General features: G+C 44.5%; 1 protein-coding gene across 2 annotated transcripts in view; it reads left to right on the top strand.

Annotated features, from left to right (window-relative positions):
- The window catches only part of SLC2A4 (solute carrier family 2 member 4), a 50,643-nt gene that overhangs the window by 7,949 nt on the left and 21,150 nt on the right, over positions 1–21,544 (top strand). The window contains exons 1-3 of one of the 2 annotated variants that reach the window (XM_083706807.1): positions 9,008–9,163; positions 14,689–14,808; positions 17,502–17,662. In XM_083706807.1, the coding sequence (XP_083562933.1) occupies positions 9,023–9,163; positions 14,689–14,808; positions 17,502–17,662 (422 nt within the window). In that variant the 5' untranslated portion in view covers positions 9,008–9,022. Of the gene's footprint in view, positions 1–9,007; positions 9,164–14,688; positions 14,809–17,501; positions 17,663–21,544 lie in introns of those variants that run through there. The other variant, XM_083706808.1, reaches the window with a different exon arrangement.

The raw sequence follows: 21,544 nt of genomic DNA, 5'->3' as shown, positions 1-21,544 counted from the left end.
TATATGCTATATGGTCATTTATAGACCTAATAGGTCCATACACAACACAGAACACAGTATGTAGGTTTTATTTTATTTGTTTTTTTATCTTATATTTTGGAAATGTACATCCAGGTCTCTAAAGCCATATGCACATAACAAAATATGTATTTTATCAAAGTAAATGTTGAACTGAAATACAATTAAGAAGAAGTATTTTAATAGGGAAATATAATTGAGAAGAAGTGAAATAATTATTAAGCTCTAACTTAAAATGATTTTTCATTCATAACAAACTTCATAATGCAAACACATTGGCATTTGGCGATAACAAAAGTTCCTTTAGATAGACAATTTACAAAGACTCATAACCTAGTCTCGGGAAACTTGCTATAACCTGAAATAATAATAGGTGTAACTATATGGTGCAAACTAGCAGAATGTAGGCACCCTCTATATAGAAAGGAGCAAACCAGTGATATTTTAGGAGCAGGCTAGCAGGCAGGGCTCATTACTTACATCACAGGAGCCTACACAACACACAACACTGTTGCTGTAGGTGGGTGTTATTTCATTTCTTTTTTATCTTATATTTTGGAAATGTACATCCAGGTTTTCTTTCCTTTTATTTTTTGGGGGCCCCAAGAGAGTGGGGCCCTAAGCTAGAGCTTGTTTAGCTTATACGGTGGACGCTCGGGTTGCGAACGTGATCCGTGCGGGAAGCACATTTGCAAACCTCAGCGTCCGCAACCTACAGCAACACATCTGCGCATGCGCAGGTTGCGATTCGGTTCTTCTGTGCATGCGCAAAGCGCAATTTAGCGTTTCTGGGCATGCGCAAGCGCCAAAACCCGGAAGTAACCTGTTTCAGTACTTCCGGGTTCGGAGCGGTACGCGACCCGAAATCGCGCAACCCAAAAGCATCTGTAACCTGTGGTACTACTGTACGTAAATCGGGCACTGCTGATAGGTCAAAAGCAGAAACTAATCGGCAGCCAGTGTCATCGGGCCAGGATTGGCATTATAATGCTCAAACTGTTTTGCTCCGGCGCATAAATGGGCTGCTGAATTCTGCACCAGCTGAACTGTATTCAGAGCATAGCTGTCAACTTACAGATTTGAAAATAAGGGACCAGCAGCCTCGAAAATAAGGGAACAGCAGCCAAAATAAGGAAATTTCCGGGCACATGTATGTTCAACTTCTGAGCCAAAGGCAGAAAGCCCAGCCAGCAGCCAAACAAAGCCTCAAGCGGTGGTTCCCACAGCGCAGCAACCCGGCAAAGGGGATGCAGCAAGGAAAACCACCGTCCCCTCTCCGCTGGGAAGCGCTGAGCAAAGGCGAGTCCCCAGGCAAGGCAGCCGATTTGATTGGCACAAGGCATGCAAGCTCCACCCCCCAGTCGTTCTCAGCAACACAGTTGGAGCCTCCCTCCTCCCTGGCCGGCAGGGAGGGAGGGAGAGGAGCTGCTTCCTTTGAAACCCGGGAAATTTAAGGGACATCATCAGTAAGGGTCAGCAGCGGGACACGGCGCTGGGATAAGGGACTGTCCCGCCAGATAAGGGACGGTTGACAGCTATGATTCAGAGGCAGCCCTACATAGAACACATTGCAGTAATCTAACCTAAAGGTTACCAGAGCATAGACAATAGGAGTGAGGCTTCCATCAACACAGGCTTATGCCCTTATGTTTATTTTGGATTCTCCTTTTGGCTGGGAGAGCATCCATTTCTCAGATGAGATTCCACCAGGCTAAAGAGTCTCTGATCTGGAAGCTTTGGGTCCCTAAACCTGCTCCTGTAGGGCGATGCTGAGCTTTACTTGCTGGTGAGAGACATTCACCCACTCTGCACATGCTCAGAGGAACCGTCTTTTTTTAAAAAAAATCATTTCTTGCATTTCTACCCCGCCTTTTTCCTCCAAGGAGCGCAAAGCGGTTTGCACGTTTCTCCTCCCGCTCCTCATTTAAACCCCACAACGACCTTGCGGGGTAGTTTAGCCTGAGTAAAGGCAGTGGCTGGCTGAAGGAAGGCCAATGAATTTTGTGGTTCTGGGGACTTGAACCTTGGTCCCGCCCAGGTCTTGGACCAAAAAGTAGACCTGAGTTAGGCATATCTGTTAATGTCCATTAATTTCAATTAATGGTTCCCTCAGCACAGAATTCACCATAATTAAACATGACAAGTAAATATTGGGTTGTGACTGCTGGCAAATTGTAAACGCAACCACTTTCCTTCCTTCCTTCCTTCCTTCCTTCCTTCCTTCCTTCCTTCCTTCCTTCCTTTCTCTCTCTCTCTTTTTAAAAAAAACATTAATTTTATTTCACTTAATAATACGCATGAACATACAACACAAAGCATTAGGTTCAAAAATCAAAACTATATTATTATTATTATTTCCCTTTAATTCTATACACAGAGATTGATATTAAATCCTTAATGAATCACTTTACATAGACAAAGATATAAATACAGTATTTAGCTTTTATAAGATCGGCATAAATACAATCAAATATTTGCCACGAAAAGGTGTAAGATATTTAAGCTTTTAGCAAATAATTCCAGATTATCGCTCTCATTTTTTGCAAAGCTTTTGGTTGTTGTTGCTGTTTTTCTAAAAAAAAAAAAACATTTTATAATGTATATAGAAGGGCTATAACAAAAGACGGAAATTAAAAGCTGGAAAACCAAAACTATAAAATAGGCATGAGTACAATTGCATGTGGGTTAAGATAACAAAACCCAAGTGAAGAATATCTGATTATCAACCAGATTAAGTTACTGGGGCAGTGCGGCATAGTGGTTAGAGCGTCTTCCTAGGACCTGGATGAGACCAGGGTTCAAATCACCCTGAAGCTCACTGGGTGACCTTGAGCCCAGTCAGCCTGACCTCCCTCGCAGGGTTAAATGAGAAAGAGCCAGAATAGAGCCCCATACAAGACTTAGATCTCCTTGCAGAAAACACCTGGATATAAATGCAATTTTTAATGATAGCAATATGATACAACTGACCTTTTGCTGCCTCTTTTCGAAATCCCTGTGGCTTTTTTCTTCCTGCCTTAGCTTAGCTGGTAGTGCTTTGCCTACTCGGAAGTAAGCCCCAATGAATCCCAAGGGAGCTTGCTCCCAGGGTAACTGGGGGGCCGGCCTTATTCTGCAAGCAACGCTGAGCTTTTGCAGTGGGGATCGGAGCCGATTGCCAGCAGCCTGCAGACCCTCCAAGTGCCCCTATTTTCCCGGGACAGTCCCAGATTAACAGAAGAAGGGCCCGATTCAGGTCCGACGAGACCCTAAGCTCCTGAAGGCAATGGGGCCCTTTATATGTCCAGCTGTCCTTTGTCAACAACAAATTGTTGCTGTTTTTTGTGTGTTGAATATATGCTCTATGGTCATTTATGGACCTCATAGGTCCATACACAACACAAAACACTGTATGTCGGTTTTATTTTATTTGTTTTTTATCTTTTGGAAATGTACATCCAGGGTTTTTTTCCCCTTTAAATTTTTTTGGGGGGCCCTAAACTAGAGCTTGTTTAGTTTACACGTAAATCTGGTAATGGACAAAAACCATCCCCATTTTTTATTTGATCCTACAATGTCCCGCTTGCCCTTTCGGACGTCCCTGTTCCCATCGGGAAAACATTGGGACTTTTTTTTTAAAAAGCACTTTGCAATTGCAGTTCTTCCAGGCCTGGAGGCAGGAATGAACCTCAGCTGCTGGAGAGAGAGAGAAAAAAAGCCATATTTGGCTGCTTCCATCCAGATCAGGCCCGTCTCCCATTACGCTGAGTAATGGAGGCAAAGGCGCATGTCTCTGCGTATTCCCCTCTGGCCCTTTAAAAAAAAATTAAATTAAATTACACTTGCCTCGCCCAGCAGTCGAACAGGTGCTGGGTGCCAGGCCGCCTCCTGATTGACAGGCTCCAGGGGTTGTCAAGGCAGCCGCAGAGGCCCCCACCCCCTTCCTATTTCGGGAAGGGGGCAGTGAGAAGCCTTAAAAATAAATAAATGGATGTACCGTGCCATATTAGAAGCAAAAAACTTGTTAAGATGAATCGGAAGAGCCGCAAAAAGATCCCACTGAGCACATGGATTGAAAATATGGACAGACTAGTTACATACGAACAAATTGCATATCAAGAATGGATAGATATGAAGAAATCTGGAAGGAATACTTAAGCGATAAGGCATTAAAATGGTGGGAATTAGGGGGAGGAGAGGTGGGGAAATAATGTTAAAAGGGCGTAGTTATAGGTATATCAGTACTCAACTCTGAATTGTTAAATTGTATTCTTTTCTTTCCCCCCCCCCCAAAAAAAATTATTGGTTTTCCCAATATTATAAACAAACAAACACATAAGACAAACAAACATAAATCATAACCTTGTTGAAAATTACACTTATTAACTTTGTAAAAGTGACTTCCTCGCTCCCCCTTGGTTGAATTTCATTGCGTGTCCTTTTAACGGTTTCCCAAGTCACAATTCTTATCAAATTTAACTTAAACATTCACATCCTTAAATCTTCACTTTATGAAATTAAACATATTAATTCATCACTTAACATAAATAAAACCCTGAGCCAATTTAGTATCTGCAAGCTGTTTTCAGTTCATGTAACTTAACGTATTTAACTAAGTAATCGTTAAATTTAAATGGTATTCTTAGTGTTATTGTGGTTTTTGTTGCATGTGGTTTTTGTGGTTGCTGTTGGTATTTTTTTTAAAAAAAATAAATAAATAAAAATAATAAAAAAAAGCAGACCCAGTTTCCCAACCTGAACTTCAGACCCTGTCAAAGATGTTGCTGTCAAAAACAAAATTTTTTTTGGGGGGGGGGGAGAAGAGGATGGTGGGACACACACAGAGAGAGACAAGGACATTGGGGGGGGGGTCCTGCGCGTGCGAGTAACAGGACCCTCTCCCACACAGTGACATGCCCGTCACCTGCCACTCAAACGCATCGCGTGTCGTTCCCCACACACACACACACAAACAGAGGATGAAATCCTAGCTTACCTTGGAAACTTTCCCATCTCAGAGCTGGAAACTGGCAGGTGAAACCTTCGTTTCCCCAGAGACATGGGAAAGGGATTGAATGTTGAGGAGGTGGGGAGGCAGCGAGGCCAAATTAAGAGGAGGTATTAAAAGAAGGGGGGAGATAAACGGAAATTCTTACCGCGGATTTCTATTCCCGGAGGGCAGTCTGCTGGGATGGGATGGATCCTTCTCTCACACAGGTAAGAAGGGTCTAATAATAATAATAGTAATAATAATAATAATTTGAATCCTTCCACCCTTTGGAACTCCCTGCTGATTGACACCTGCCAGGGTCTTCGCTCGATTCTTTTTGACACCCCCCTGTAAACATCCTTGTTTAGACAAGCCTACCCAGGCTAATAATAATAATAAATTTTATTTTTACCCCACCCTCCCCAGCCAAGACCGGGCTCAGGGTGGCTAAGACCAGGTATAAAAACAATTGATAAAATACAACTTAAAAACAAGATTGAAGTACAACATTAAAATGCAGCCTCATTTCAGTAGAAACTTGGTTATAGAAAGTTGGTTTTAATCTGTCGTCTTCTTCTTCTTCTTCTTCCTTCGCCCTTTTTAGCTTCAAAGCATCCCGTTTTATCTTTCCGTAACAATTGGGCGGTGCCTACTTTTTAGGAAATAAATAACAACTTGTTCTGTTTCCCCTACCTACCCATCTCAAATATTCCACCGTGACCTTGAACGACCTTGCGCAACTCCATAAGGAGAACCCGGCTGCCTGATCATGCCAAAGGCTTTTTGGCATTCCTAGACAAGCAGAATCGTAGAGACCTCAGGGACACCCCAGAGGTCATCCAGCCCAACCCCTCTGGCAACGCGGGAATATGCAGGTGTCCCTTACGGGGCTCAAACCTGCAACCTTGGGGTTCTCAGCGAGAGCTAAGTGGAGCCCCCGTGTCCGGGCACAGTCTACCTTTGAACCCTGGCAGCTCAGGAGGAGGACAGTAATTATTATTATTATTATTATTATTATTATTATTATTATTATTTATATATATATATCCCGCCCTTCCCAGCTGAAGCCGGGCTCAGGGCAGCTAACAACAATAAAATAATACTGCATTCTAAAATCATTTCATTATAAAATTAATTCAAATCAAATTAATGGCAACCATTGGGCTGTGAAGATTGCCAAAGGAAGGGGTCAGACTGTGCCTTGGCCAAAGGCCTGGTGGAACAACTCAGTCTTGCAGGCCCTGCGGAAAGATGTCAAGTCCTGCAGGGCCCTAGTCTCCTGTGACAGAGAGTTCCACCAGATCGGGGCCACAGCTGAAAAGGCCCTGGCTCTGGTTGAGGCCAGCCTAACCTCTCTGTGGCCTGGGACCTCCAGGATGTTTTTGTTTGAATATCGTAAGTTCCTCCAGGAGAGGTGGTCCCGTAGGTACGAGGGTCCTAGGCAGTATAGGGCTTTAAAGGTTAAAACCAGCACCTTAAACCTGATCCTGTACTCCACCGGGAGCCAGTGCAACTGGTATAGCACCGGGTGAATGTGATCCCGCAGCGAAGACCCCGTAAGGAGTCTCGCTGCAGCATTCTGCACCCGCTGGAGTTTCTGGGTCAGCCCCACGTAGAGCGAGTTACAATAATCCAGTCTGGAGGTGACCGTCGCGTGGATCACAGTGGCCAGGTCAGGGCGAGAGAGGTAAGGAGCCAACTGCTTAGCTTGGCGGAGATGAAAAAATGCCGCCTTTGTTATAGCTGCAATCTGCACCTCCATGGAAAGGGAGGTGTCAAAGATTACACCCAAATTCTTAACGGACGGTGCTGGCACTAATTGCGCCCCCGCAAGAGATGGGACAAAATGACAGAGGGCGTTTTTGCCACCCCTGGGCTGGCGCAGTCAGACGCCGGATTGTGGAGCAGGTGGGGCTTTTGTTCCGAACCACCAGGGCTCTCTGTTTTCTGCCTTTAATGTTCATTTATTATCTTTGCACCGGCCGGCGAAATGGGGCGTTGTGAGCAAAAAGACCGCGTGCCTGAACTTCCTTCTCCTTTGAACCTCTCAAAAAAAAAAAGTTTTGATCTCACAATGGACCTGATGGCGCTTATTTATAGACTTCGCAGACGGCAGGCGGGCTTAGATCCGTCCGCCGAAGAGGGGAAGTGACACGCCATCCTTTAAATGCGGTCGCATTTTCAGGCACGTACGCTCCGCAGCGTCCTTTGCCAACCGGGCGCCCTCCTGGCGCCTTGCGCTACGACTCCCAAGACGCCTGGAGGGCGCCATGTTGGCGAAGGGCGTGTTGGAGACGGCCTCCCCCCAGGCCGGTCGTGAACTAGGGAGGCAAAAAATTAAGGGGGTCTCCTCTACATTTCCCCCAAAGCCATGATTAAAAGGGGGGGCAGGCATTGAATTAGATGTGCATATGTTATATTACAATTTCTTCCTTTTAAAAAATATATCTTTATTAAATTAAAATAAATACACTGATGAGAAAACAGAGGTACGTACAAGTAAGCAAACATACAATCAAAGAAATAACAGAAAAATCAAACAAACTGCCACACTATAAGATACAAGAAAGTTATATTCCACTTTTTTGCATTCAAACAAACATTAAAAATGAGTAAGTAAAAAGGAAACATCAAACATTATAAAGGCAGTTGGAGTCTCTGCCAGACTTCATCTTCTATTATCCCCCAGCGGTTAATCGCTCCCTTGTGCCACATCCTTTGTCGCAGCCGCTCAAACAAATGCAGGGAACTCTGCACGCGCTCAGAGGCCCTTTGTTCGCAGGAGCGAATTGTCGCTCAGCAAAATTTAATCTGTTGCCTGGTTGCCAGAAGAAGCCCCTTAAAGGTTTGCTGGAAATGGCTTGAGATTTGTTGCCGGTTAACCCTTGCTGTCCCTCCTCCTCCTCCTCCTCCCTTTTTTGGGGGTCAAGAAGCCCTTTCCGTGTTTACATTTCTGAAGCTTCCTGGCTCCAGCAGCATCCCCTAATATGGTCCTCTCTTGTGCGGATGTCTGTCAGGACAAGACGCCCTCCCCTGGGTGCTTGGGGTGGGAGGTCTGTTCCAGATTGCCAGAAAACAAATGCACTAATAAAAACACACACACACACACACACACACAACACTAACCTTAGCCACACTGCTGTCTCTCTCTTCTCCAGCAGAGCACAAACTCTCAGGGCCTCCAGACAGCCATCCTTAAAGTCTGCCTTTCCTCCTCCAGCTAAAAAAAAGAGAAAACCCACAATTTCCCCCCTCAAAAGGGGCTCCCAGCACCCCTGACCCACAAGCCAGCGGTGTTTGCCTTAAAACTCAAGCGGCAGGCAGAAATCCAACCGGTAAAGCGCCCCAACAAAGCCCCACGTGTCGGATCCCCCCCCCAAAGGAGCTCCCAGCCCCTCTCCACTCTGACCCACAAGCCACCAGCGTTTGCTTTAAAATTCAAGTGGCAGGCAGAAATCCAACCGGTGAAGCGCCCCAACAAAGCTCCACCTGTTGGATTTCCTCCCCTCAAAAGGAGCCCCCAGCCCCTCTCCACTCTGACCCACAAGCCAGCAGCGTTTGCTTTAAAACTCAAGTGGCAGGCAGAAATCCAACCGGTGAAGCGCCCCAACAAAGCTCCACGTGTTGGATTTCTGCCTGCCTGCTCAGGTGTAGAAAAACACGAGGAGCCAGCAGCGTTTGCCTTAAAACTCAAGTAAGTGGCAGGCAGAAATCCAACCGGTCAAGCGCCCCAACAAAGCCCCACGTGTTGGATTCCTGTCTGCCTATTCAGGGGGGAAAACAGGAGGAGCCAGCAGCGTTTGCCTTAAAACTCAAGCGGCAGGCAGAAACGCAACCGGTGAAGCACCCCAACAAAGCTCCATGTGTTGGATTTCTGCCTGCCGGCTCAGGGGGGAAAAAAACCCTGCCGGGAAATTATAACTTTGCAAGGGAGCTTTGCTCCGCCCGCTAGGCCGCACAGCCTGCTGCAGGGATCCCCCCCCCCTTCACCTCCTTCCTGGCCTGTCTGGCTGCCCCTCCCTGCCTCCCAGTGCTATGGAAACGGGCCTCGCCCAAATACCAGACCCAGAGGAAGAGGGAGGGGACAGGCCTCCAGCGACTGCGGCAGCAAGGAGGAGGCGTGAGTCACTTGGAGGGCAGCCTGGGAGCCGGCTCAGCATGATTCTCCGGAGGAAGGTATGTCTGCCATCCCCTTTGCAGCCCCCTTCCTAGCCCCACATGCTCCTTCCAGCCCCCAGAGAGGAGGCCACTACTAGCCACCCCAAACCAGTCGCCAGAAGAAGCCGCCAGAAGGGAGAGCGGCTCTCGAACTCGGACCCGGCTGGCAGGCTCCCCAGAAAAGGCATCTGTCTGGTTCGCCCCACAGAGGGACAGGATGCTGGGCCAGCGGAACGACCCACCGGCCTGATCCTGCCTCCTACCGTCTGTTTTGTGCAGCAAAATGCAGCCAGCTTCTGGGGTGGAGGATGGCATTGATGCCGTCTGGCGACCTTCATATGGGACTGTGGCGGCTTTGGTTTACGAGGGGCAGGGCGGGCATGGGCATGTGGAAGGCATTCCACCGGAAGCCGAAAACTCCGATGTTTTCGGAGGGCCGTTAAAGGACGGCAAAACCACATTTTCAGTGTGGCAGAAGCAGAGCGCAAGATATCCTTTAACGTGAGGAAATGGGCACAGAGGAGAAACCCACAAGGGGCACGGGAGCAGAGCCCTATAGCTCTGGACAGGCGTTGCTCACTCCTTGCACACCTAAATAGCCCCAGCGTGAGTGTTGTGCAAAGGCGGCAGCCTGGCACATTTTTGCGCCACTGCCCGGGGGTGAAATAACTTTCGACCTTGAGGCTGTGCGCCGTGGTGCGCCATCCTGGGGCTACGTGCGGTACGTGGGGTTATGGGAAGCCCTCATCTGCCAGCGCATCGCTGAAGAGCTCTGTGTCACAACACGCCTTGCTATCTGCCGGCAGACGGGCCGTCGGTGACGCAATATGTGGGAGACAGAATGCCCCCCAGGTATGGGGTCCTGTTCTCAGATGCCCGGGGGACCCTCTCCTCTCTTCTGAATCCCAGCGAAGGAGGAACATGCCCATTGCGGCTGTTCGCCATTGATCCTCCAGCGTTGACCTATGAGATCGGGCGCCTTCCACATTTATAAGACCATATTAGCGTGGCTGCGCCTGAACTTTGGAACTCCCCGCCTCTTGACGACAGGCCTTCAACTTCACTTTTTCTGGTGCCTGCTAAAAAAAACACACCAGAATCTGCTTTTCCTTTTATTGTTAGTTTAACTTTCGGATCGTCTTCAACGGCTGTTGTTAATCCCGGATCAATTTGCTGCGTTTTCCTTTTGGAAAGAATGTAAATAAATAAATTGGCCTGATCGGTTTTTCCAAGGCCATTGAAACCGGGGGCCATCACTGTCTTGCACAGGAGCAAATTCTGTGGTTTAATTGTGTGGCGGCTATGGGACAATTTCCCTTGCTGTGAGGTCCTAAGGCTTTTCTCCTGCAAAAGTTTTACCACTTTGGGGCAAGGCCGAAAACAGTCGAGGGTGTGTGTGTGTGTGTGTTTTTGTGTGCACGCTCCCTCTTTCCGGTACCCACCCCCCTCCACAAATGTGATCCTTTGAGACTGAGCTGGTCGCTGTTGGTGGTGAGGGGAGACAATGATAGTGGATAATATAATCACTATTCTCAAATATTGACATTACTCCTGCCAACCCGAGCGCAGTCCACGCCGGGCAGGGCTGGCCTCGCCCTAGTTCCTGGGAACTGGGAAGAGAGGGCAATTTGCAACATCTTTGGTTTCCAAAGCTCATTTCCTTTTGGTGCCACACACTGGGGGGGCAGGCGCCGTTGGCGATACAGGAAATATGGAATTATTTGTTTTCACCAAGGCCAATAATAAGTAGGTGAAAACCAGAAGCGGACTAATGCGGCAGTTTATGGGGCACCACCGATTCTCCCCTCTCTCCCAAGTTCCCAACAATATCTCTCTTCTGGGGGCTTCTTTTAAAAATCAAGGATGTCTGCATTTCAGAACAGGAAAATGAGTTGGTTTGGTGTCTCAGGTGGGAAATTGAAACGGGACACATCTGCCCTGCAGCGCACATTTTGAATAACATCATGATTGCTATTATTCCTTACATAATCATTACAGTGGTACCTCGGGTAACATACGCTTCAGGTTACAGACTCCGCTAACGCAGAAATAGTGCTTTAGGTTAAGAACATTGCTTCAGGATGAGAACAGAAATCGTGCTCTGGCGGTGCGGCAGCAGCAGGAGGCCCCATTAGCTAAGTGGTGCTTCAGGTTAAGAACAGTTTCAGGTTAAGAACGGACCTCCAGAACGAATTAAGTACTTAACCTGAGGTACCACTGTACCGTATTTTCCGCTCTATAAGACGCTCTATAAGTTTTTAGAGGAGGAAAACAAGAAAAAAAAATATTGTGAATCAAATATTGTTGAAGAGGCTTTGCAAGAGTTCAGCGATAGCTGTGCAGCCTGCATTCACTCCATAAGACACACACACATTTCCCCTTACTTTTTAGGAGGGAAAAAGTGTGTCTTATACAGTGAAAAATACAGTATATGTAAGGTAAAAATAAAGGGACCCCTGACCATTAAGGTCCAGCCGTGGACAACTCTGGGGTTGCGGCGCTCATCTCGCTTTACTGGCCGAAGGAGCCGGCGTACAGCTTCCGGGTCATGTGGCCAGCATGAATAAGCCGCTTCTGGCAAACCAGAGCAGTGCATGGAAACACCGATTACCTTCCTGCCGGAGTGGTACCTATTTATCTACTTGCACTTTGACCTGCTTTCGAACTGCTAGGTTGGCAGGAGCAGGGACTGAGCAACGGGAGCTCACCCCCTCGCAGGGATTCGAACCGCCGACCTTCTGATCGGCAAGTCCTAGGCTCTGTGGTTTAACCCACAGCGCCACCCGCGTCCCTCAATCATTATATGTACATCCACTGAATTCAAGATGTTTTGTTATGTCCTTTACGCTTTGTTGGAAGCTGCCCAGAGTGACTGGGGGTAACCGAATCAGATGGGTTGGGAACAATATTATTATTATTATTATTATTATTATTATTATTATTATTGCCTCCAGTACACATGTGTCTCAAGGCAATCTGCAAAATGCAATGAGAACTGTTCGAAAAGCAATCCTGAAAATAACATCCGATAAGATTCGAGGCGTGTGGACTAGGCTAAGCTGGCAAATCTAGTCCCTCGAATATAGTGAGAATTTAAGAACATTTCTCCCTAGGCGTGGAGTTCCATAGATTAACTATGTGTTGCATGAAAAGGTGCTTTCTTTTCTGTGTCCTCAATCTCCTAGCATTCAGCGTCACTGGAGTTCTAGTGTTATGAGAGGAAAACTTTTCTCTAGCCATTCCATCCCCCCATCGCATAATTTTATAATTTTCTGTAGGGAAAATTTATAATTTTATAATTTTCTCTTAAGATAAAAAGTCCATGGCGCTTGAAATCCTTTCTCCCAGGGGTACCGCTCCATCCCCTCAATCATTTCGGTTCTCCTTTCCCTGAACCTTTCCCAACTTCGCATTATCGTTTCTTTTCTTTTTCTTTTTTTATTCAAAATTATAACAAGACATATTATCCAAAAACATATCATCCTTGTTTTCCCCCCATTTTCCCTCCCACACAACCCCCCCCCCCGGCCCCCACCCCCGACTTCCCTCAGTTCCAGTCTTTGGATTCTCTAAGAATGCTATTTTCTGCATGTTACAAAGTTGTATAGATCCTCAAACTATTTAGCTGATTCTTATCAATAAAAAGTTTGTGCATGTTTATTCCAAACCTGCCAAGGAGTCCAGTTCGTTTTGTTGCATCTTCAGATACTTTGTAAAGGGTTCCCATTCATCTTTAAAGTCACAGTTATCCTTGTCCCGTTACTTATATGTCAGTTTTGCCAGTTCTGCATAGTCCGTCAATTTTTCTTGCCATGATTCTTTAGTTGGGGTTTCTTCAGTCTTCCATCCTTGTGCTATTAGGACTCTTGCGGCCGTTGTCACATACATGAAGATGTTTTTCAGCTTTTTTGGCAGGTCTTTCCCTACAATCCCCAACAAAAATGCCTCGGGTTTTTAAACAAATGTTAAATGGAACATTTTCTTCAATTCATTGTATATCATTTCCCAAAATTTTTTAATTACCTTACAATCCCACCACATATGATAAAATGTCCCCTCCTTTTCCTTACACTTCCAACATATATTTGAACTAGTTTTGTACATTTTCCCTAACTGCACTGATGTTGTGTACCATCTGTACATCATCTTCATGTAATTCTCGCATTATCGTTTCCGAGGCTGAGGCAACCAGACAGAGGTTTCTCGTTCTGGTCTAACTAAGGTAGCACTGTATATAACCAAGGTAGCACTGTATAGGGATAACCTGGGACTCTGGAGGTTTCTTAATTCCATCTCTGTGAGCCATCTTCTGAGCACAAAGTTTGCAACACGGGTGGTGGGTCCTTTTGGGAATAATAATAATAATAATAATGATAATAATAATAATAATAATAAATTTATTTAATGGCAACCATTGGGCTAGAGTTCTCTGAGGATTACCAAAGGAGGGGGTCAGACCGAGTCCAAACCAAAGACCAGGGCATGCTTCTGGGCATGCGCAAAGTGTGTTTTCCCTCAAATGTGGGGTTTTGCTTATGCTCACGTGCGCGACATCAGGACGTCAAAATATCACACGCATAAAGAATAAGTAAATAAATGTTTATTTATATCCCTCGCTCGCCGGCAGGGGAGGACTCACAGTGGCTAACACCAACTACGAATTACAATAAAACAATTACAATACAACAACCACCAAACAGTTAATTAAAATATGGCTTAAAATACAGCTTAAAATGCAGCCTCATTTTAGTAAAGGTAAAGGGACCCCTGACTATTAGGTCCAGTCGCGGACGGCTCTGGGGTTGTGGCACTCATCTCGCTTTACTGGCCGAGGGAGCCGGCATGCAGCTTCCGGGTCATGTGCCCAGCAGGACTAAGCCGCTTCTGGTGAACCAGAGCAGCGCACGGAAACGCCGTTTACCTTCCTGCCGGAGTGGTACCTATTTATCTACTAGCACTGGTGTGCTAGGTGGGCAGGAGCAGGGACCGAGCAACGGGAGCTCACCCCATCGCGGGGATTCGAACCGCCGACCTTCTGATCGGCAAGTCCTAGGCTCTGTGGTTTAACCCACAGCGCCAGTAGTAGCCCATAAATCAAGACCATAAAGGGAGGAAACATCAGATATTCACCTGAGCCAGCTATCCATGCTGGTCCTACATGTCTCAGCAAAAAAGCCAAGGGAGAATTTATATACCAAATCCCATATAAGGGGTCGTCAGAGTGAATCTAAGCTGAAGGCCTGGTGGAACAGCTCTGTCTTGCAGCCCCTGCAGAAAGATGTCAAGTCCCGCAGGGCCCTAGTCTCTTCGGACAGAGCGTTCCACCAAGTCGGGGCCAGTACTGAAAAGGCCCTGGCCCTAGTTGAGACCAATCTAACCACCTTGCGACCCGGGACCTCTAAAATGTTGTCATTTGTGGACCTCTCCGCAGGGCGTACCAGGAGAAGCGGCCCCGTAGGTACGTGGGTCCTAGGAATCCAGCTGCAAGCTGAGAAAAGGGATCCATCGCTCATTCTCTTTTTTTTCTCCTTGTTTTCTCCCAGGAAGGAGAGGAAGATTCGGGGAGCAGGATAACCCTCACCTTAATCTTGTCCGTCTTCACGGCTGTGTTGGGGTCCCTGCAGTTTGGATACAACATCGGAGTCATCAATGCACCACAAGAGGTTTGTTGGGGGGGGGGTCCCCCTGGAAGGAGAGAGGGTCAGACCCCAAGGCTGTCTCGGGAGAAAAGAGAGGGGTGGTCCCAGTCATCTGGAGGGCAGCAAGTTGGGAAAGGCTGAAAGAATGGAAGATAATTCTGTTTTTTTAAGTATATTATTGGGTATGAAAGGACAGGAAATTACAGAGTGAATCAAGACTGGGTTGTTATTATTAATTTCTCTCTCACACACACACTTATATGTGTATACACACACACACACACACACACACACACATTTTTATTATTTTTTTTAACATATCAGTTCCAACAGTCATACAACATGACTTCTCATCTTATACAATATTTTGGACTTCCCTCAACTCCTCCGATGATTTTCCGTTCTTTATCACTTATTCTGCATTTCTTACTTTCTGTATTACATATAATTACCCTTAACTAATAATTCTCTTCATGGTCTATATTTCAAATAATCCACCTTACAAAACTTCTTTCAGTCCTACTAGCGTAATCTGTAATCACAGTTACTTTTCAAATAGTTCATATATTTACTCCAGTCTTCTAAGAATCACTGATCCCGCTGGTTTCGAATCCTTCCTGTTAATTTATCTAATTCTGTGCATTATTATTAATTTCTAAACAAAAAAAATTCCTTCCAGTAGCACCTTAAAGACCAACTAAGTCAGTTCTAGGTATGAGCTTTCGTGTGCATGCACACTTCTTCAGATACACTGTACAAATATATTTTGTAAAATCAAAGCAGCCCCATTTTGTGTTACAGCGGAACCTCAGTTTTTTAACGTCTTGGCAGCCAAACGATTTGGAAGCTGAACGCTGAAAATCCGGAACTAATTGCTCCAATTTTTGAATGATATTCAGAAGCCGAATGTGCGACACGGCTTCCGTTTTGTATTCAGGCTTCCGTTTTCAATTTCCGGACATTTCGGAAGTTGAACGGTCTTCCGGAATGGATTACGTTTGAAAACCGAGACTCCACTGTATAAGAATTTGCATTAAACATTCTTCCAAATGTTTTTTAGCTACCTGCTTTTTACCAACAATTTTAATTTGTAATTTTTGTAAGCAACTTAGGTTGTTGGGGGTTTTTTTTGTACAATCGAGCGGTATATGGATTTTCTTAAATGAAAAAATGAAATGGTTTTTCTTAAATGAAATGACAAAACAATTCGGAACAGAAGGCAATGCCTCCTACGGAGTCAGACCAGTAGTCCGCCAAACCCAGTATTGTCCACACCAGCCCCTCTCAACCAGGTATTGTTGGACTACAACTCCCATCATCCACTGAGCCTGCTAGCTAGAGATGATGGGAGTTGTAGTCTAGCAACACCTAGGGAAAGGCGGCGTTCCCAACCCTAAATCCCAAGGATCTAAACCCGAGATGTTCTGCATGGCAAACAGCCGCTCTGTCCACGAACTATTATAGTAATCTAAAGAATTCACTGTGGATTATTGCTATGGTTTGGTTTGCTCTGATAAACTTAATAAATAGAAAGCCAGGTCCTGCCTCCGTACTCGCAATTTAAGATACGCAATAGAAAAGAGTTAAAGGTTGAGAGAAGAGAACCAGCAATGTTGGCTGTCTGTGTGTGGTTGTGCGCTTGTAGCTCATGCAACACAAATCAGGGTATTTTAAACGCACTTTAATAAATAAATTGTGAAACTATTATTATAATTTATATACAGTACTGGCAAAGCGAACACGTTTAATTAGAGGAAAAACCATCACTGACATTTGCGAAGGACTGGAAATTTCTCTCCTTTTGCATAGGAGAAAACGAACTTGAAATATTGGGGTGCAAAGATCGAAAAAATACTGGTTTATAGAGGATAGAATGGTTGAAGGAATGAAGATTCAGGACAGAGAGCTGGAAGTCATTTTCCTCTTCTATCTTTCTGTAGTTGTTTTCCCTTCCTTTCCCTTTTCTCTCCCTTTCTCTTTAGGAACCTCCTTTTATTGTTTTCCCCCATCTCCCTGACTTTGTTCTTTCTTTGGACTTAAGTAGCTATCTTACCTTAGTATATTATAGAATGATGCTCTGTGATGGGTCAGAGTTTTTGTATATGAATGATAAAGAAATAACTTATTATTTATTTAACTTATTTATTATGAATAATAATAACTTACAGTATTTTTCACTCTATAAGACGCACCAGACCACAAGACGCATCTAGTTTTTGGAGGAGGAAAACAAGAAAAAAAATATTCTGAATCTCAGAAGCCAGAACAGCAAGAGGGATCGCTGTGCAGCGAAAGCATCGATCACTCTTGCTGTTCTGGCTTCTGGGATAGCTGCGCAGCCTGCGTTCGCTTCATAAGACGCACACACATTTCCCCTTACTTTTTAGGAGGGAAAAAGTGAGTCTTATGGAGCAAAAAATACGGTATTTATTTATCATTCATAGATATACAAAACCGCTATAAGTTAATAAGTTAAATATTATTTATTTAACTTATTTGTTATTATTAATAATAAGTTATTTATTTATAATTCATAGATATACAAAAATGATGACCCATTATAGAGTAATAGTAATAATAATAATAATAATAATAATAATAATAATAATAATAGAGAAGTAAGCTTCTATTCTGCCCTCCATCCGAAGACCGCAGATCGGTTTGCGATATAAGAGGGGCTTTTCCCAACTGACCCTCTTCCTTCCTGCTTCGCTCAGATAATCGAACAGAACTACAATGCTACCTGGCTACACCGAAATGGGGAGCATATCGACCCCAACACCCTCAAAACGCTCTGGTCCCTGTCGGTCGCCATTTTTTCCATCGGCGGAATGATATCTGCCTTCATGGTGGGCATTGTCTCGGAATGGCTCGGCAGGTAAGCCCGCTCCGTGTGAAGCTGCAACAAAGTACCGTATTTTTCGCTCCATAAGACACACTTTTTTCTTCCTAAAATGTAAGGGGAAATGTCTGTGCGTCTTATGGAGCGAATGTGTGGGTCCCTGGAGCCGAATTGCCCAGGGGTAAAAAGCAGATCATGCTTTTTTTTTTTTTTTTTTTTGAAAGAGGGAATTGGGTGTTGAAACAAAGCCACAGATCGGGGAGAGAGATAAGGGACGCTGGAGATAAAGGAGGCTGCCTGGGAGGGGGAGGTAAAGACAGCAAACTTGCAAAGGGGGGGAAACAGGAAGACTAAAGCAATAAGGACAGAAATTAGAAGGAAAGGAGGAGCAAAAAACTGCTCCACTTAAGGAAAAGACACCAAGGCAAACAAGAGGGAAAGGAGTGTTGAAAGGAAGCAGCTGATCGGTAAGCGATCGGGAAGGGAGATAAGGGACGCTAGCAATAAAGGAGGCTGCCTGGGAGGGGGGAGGTAAAAGCCCATGGATCCTCCGGATTTTTACATTGGGTCACCCCAAATTCACCATCAGATCACATAGCATGTCCATGGCTACAGCTTGCACCAAAAGAATAACACACCCACTGTTGCCTGGGGCCGCAATGGTGCAAAAATGTGGTTGCAAAGCACGGATCCATATGGATCCTCAGGATTTTTGCATTGGGTCACCCCAAATTCACCATCAGATCACATGTCTGTGGCCACAGCATGAACCACAAAAATCATACACCCAGTGTTTCGTTCAGAATATTATTTTTTTCTTGTTTTCCTCCTCTAAAAACTAGGTGCGTCCTATGGAGTGAAAAATACGGTACCAGTAGAAGGTTCCTCTGAACATGTGCAGAGCGCCCATCCCTGGGCAAACTACAACCAGGGTGGATTTGATTTAAATCAAATTAATAATAATAATAATAATAATAATAATAATAAACAACTTTAATTTATACCCTGCCCTTCCTAGTTCAGAAAACCGGGCTCAGGGCAGCTAACAACAAATTTAATTGATGCAACAAAAAACCAGCTTAAAATACAGTATAAAACGTGAATAACAGTAAATTCAGAATTCAAAAATCAGTTTAGGGGGGAAATCCATCCAATAAACATTAGATGATGACCAGGGCTGGCTGGCTGAATTGGTCCTATTTGGGCCAGTGAGGAGACCAGGGGAGAATTAGCTGTGAGGTCCCAGAGCGGGTAATCTTCATAAAAAGGGGAAGGGGAATAAAAGATCAGGCTAATTTCAAATTGAAAGCCAGGTGGAATAGCTGTCTTTAAATCACAATTTAAATCACTAGTCTGTAAGACTTGATTTAAATCACTAATCGGTAAGACTTGGTTTAAATTCTTGCTGCTATAATCTTAATATTTACCAACCAGATGAAGATTTCGTTTTTGGAACACTAAATTTTCAGAGTAGTTTTTACAGTTGTATCAAAAATTGCTGATGTGGTTATATACTATTAGAAATGCATTGACAGATAATTATGAAATTATTGTGAGGTTTAATAAGTGAACTGTTTATATTTTTCTGCTGTACATTATTGGAAGGAGAAAAATAATCATTCCCTTAATAACAATTTAAACAATTTGTTTAACTAAAATAACATTATAGCATATGTATCCGTGTTTGTTAACCGATGTGGTTAAACCATTTTTTTTAAAAAAAGCAACAACTTAGACTGAGTTTTAGCAAACTTGAAAAACTTAAAACAAATCCTTATTTCCTGATGAATAGCCTTTGGACTATAATGTAACTTAAATAGAAATCTTTAGAAAGTTTTTTCCTCCAAAAACCTTTTATTTTAAAAAATCCAATTTAAATTTTAAAAAAATCAGATTTCTTTTTTTAAAAAATTGGCTTTTGTCCACCCTGACTACAACCAATCACTCCAAATTGAACGAGGATTGGGTAAATTGCCAATATTGGGCAGTGTTTGTGAGGTTGTAATACAGTGGTGCCCCGCAAGACGAACGCCTCGCAAGATGAAAAACCCGCTAGATGAAAGGGTTTTCCGTTTTGGAGGCGCTTCGCAAAACAAATTCCCCTATGGGGTTGCTTCACAAGACGAAAAAAATCTTACATCCCCCCGCGGGTTTTATTCGCTTTTTTCGCCCTTTTCTTAAGCCGCTAAGCCGCTTATCAGCTGTTCCGCTGATAAGACGCTTAACAGCTGATCGCTGGAAGCCGCTTGACAGCTGTAGCGCTAATCCGCTCAGCTGTCAATGGGCTTGCTTCGCAAGACGAAAAAACCGCTATACGAAGAGCCTCACGGAACGGATTAATTTCGTCTTGCGAGGCACCACTGTAACCGTATGAGGGGACATGACTGGCGCTGTGGGTTAAACCACAGAGCCTAGGGCTTGCCGATCAGAAGGTCGGCGGTTCGAATCCCTGCGACGGGGTGAGCTCCCGTTGCTCGGTCCCTGCTCCTGCCAACCTAGCAGTTCGAAAGCACGTCAAAGTGCAAGTAGATAAATAGGTACCACTCTGGCGGGAAGGTAAACGGCGTTTCCGTGCGCTGCTCTGGTCTCGCCAGAAGCGGCTTAGTCCTGCTGGCCACATGACCCAGAAGCTGTATGCCAGCTCCCTCGGCCAATAAAGCGAGATGAGTGCCGCAACTCCAGAGTCGGCCACGACTGGACCTAACGGTCAGGGGTCCCTTTACCTTTACCTTTAATAACCGTATGACTGGCAGTAATTCAAGAGGTGAAGCTTTGTCACTGCTTGCGGTACCCGTTGAATTGCTGTCTGCTATAGAGCAACACAGGAGCCAGCCCAGAAATAAGAATGTAGTCTTAATAGTTATTTGCAAGGTCACCTTACCCATAAAAGCATGCTTGTCCACTTTGTTCTGCAGAAATGGCACTCTTACAGGTGCCACATAATATTTGTTCTGTTCTTGGAAGAAATCAGGTACTGTATTTTAGGGGCAGCTTTAGACTTTGGAACTCCCTGCCTCTTGATGACAGGCAAACACATTTGCTGTACCCTTCCTGGCACCTGCTTAAAACCTTTTCGCTTAGGTAAACCTTTCCAGAAATATGTACCGTATTTTTTGCTCTATAAGACTCACCTTTTCCCTCCTAAAATGTAAGGGGAAATGTGTGTGCGTCTTATGGAGCGAATGCAGGCTGCGCAGCTATCCTAGAAGCCAGAACAGCAAGAGGGATTGCTGCTTTTACTGCGCAGCGATCCCTCTTGCTGTTCTGGCTTCTGAGATTCAGAATATTTTTTTTCTTGTTTTCCTCCTCCAAAACTAGGTACATCTTGTAGTCTGGTGAATCTTATAGAGCGAAAAATACAGTACACTGATGTGTTTTGATCTCTCTTTTGTCCGCTGTTGATCCTTTTAATCTTGTAAGTGTTTTAAACTGTTTTTAAATCCCTGTGGAACGCCATAAACAACCATCTGACTTTTAGAAGACATCTGAAGGCAGCCCTGTTTAGGGAAGCTTTTAATGTTTAACAGACTACGGTATTTTAATACTTTGTTGGAAGCCGCCCAGAGTGGCTGGGGAAACCCAGCCAGATAGGCAGGGTATAAATAATAAATTATTATTATTATTATTATTATTATTATTATTATTATTATTATTACTATTATTACTATTATTACTATTATTACTATTATTATTATTAGCCACCAATAGCCCTCTCCACCGCCGTGAATTTGCCCAGTCCTCACCATCATCTTAATTGATCATTTTAATATTTCTTGTAAACTTGCTCCAATATTCTTGGAAGCTGCTCAGAGTGGCTGGGGAAGCCCAGCCAGATGGGCGGGGTATAAATAATAATAATAATAATAATAATAATAATAATAATAATAATAATTATTATTATTATTATTATTATTATTA

This window comes from Podarcis gaigeae (assembly GCF_964106915.1).
Source record: "Podarcis gaigeae genome assembly, chromosome: 13".
In the NCBI taxonomy this organism is placed as follows: Eukaryota; Metazoa; Chordata; class Lepidosauria; order Squamata; family Lacertidae; genus Podarcis; species Podarcis gaigeae.
Note: the sequence above shows the minus strand (reverse complement) of the source record. Positions and strands in the feature narration are given on the sequence as shown.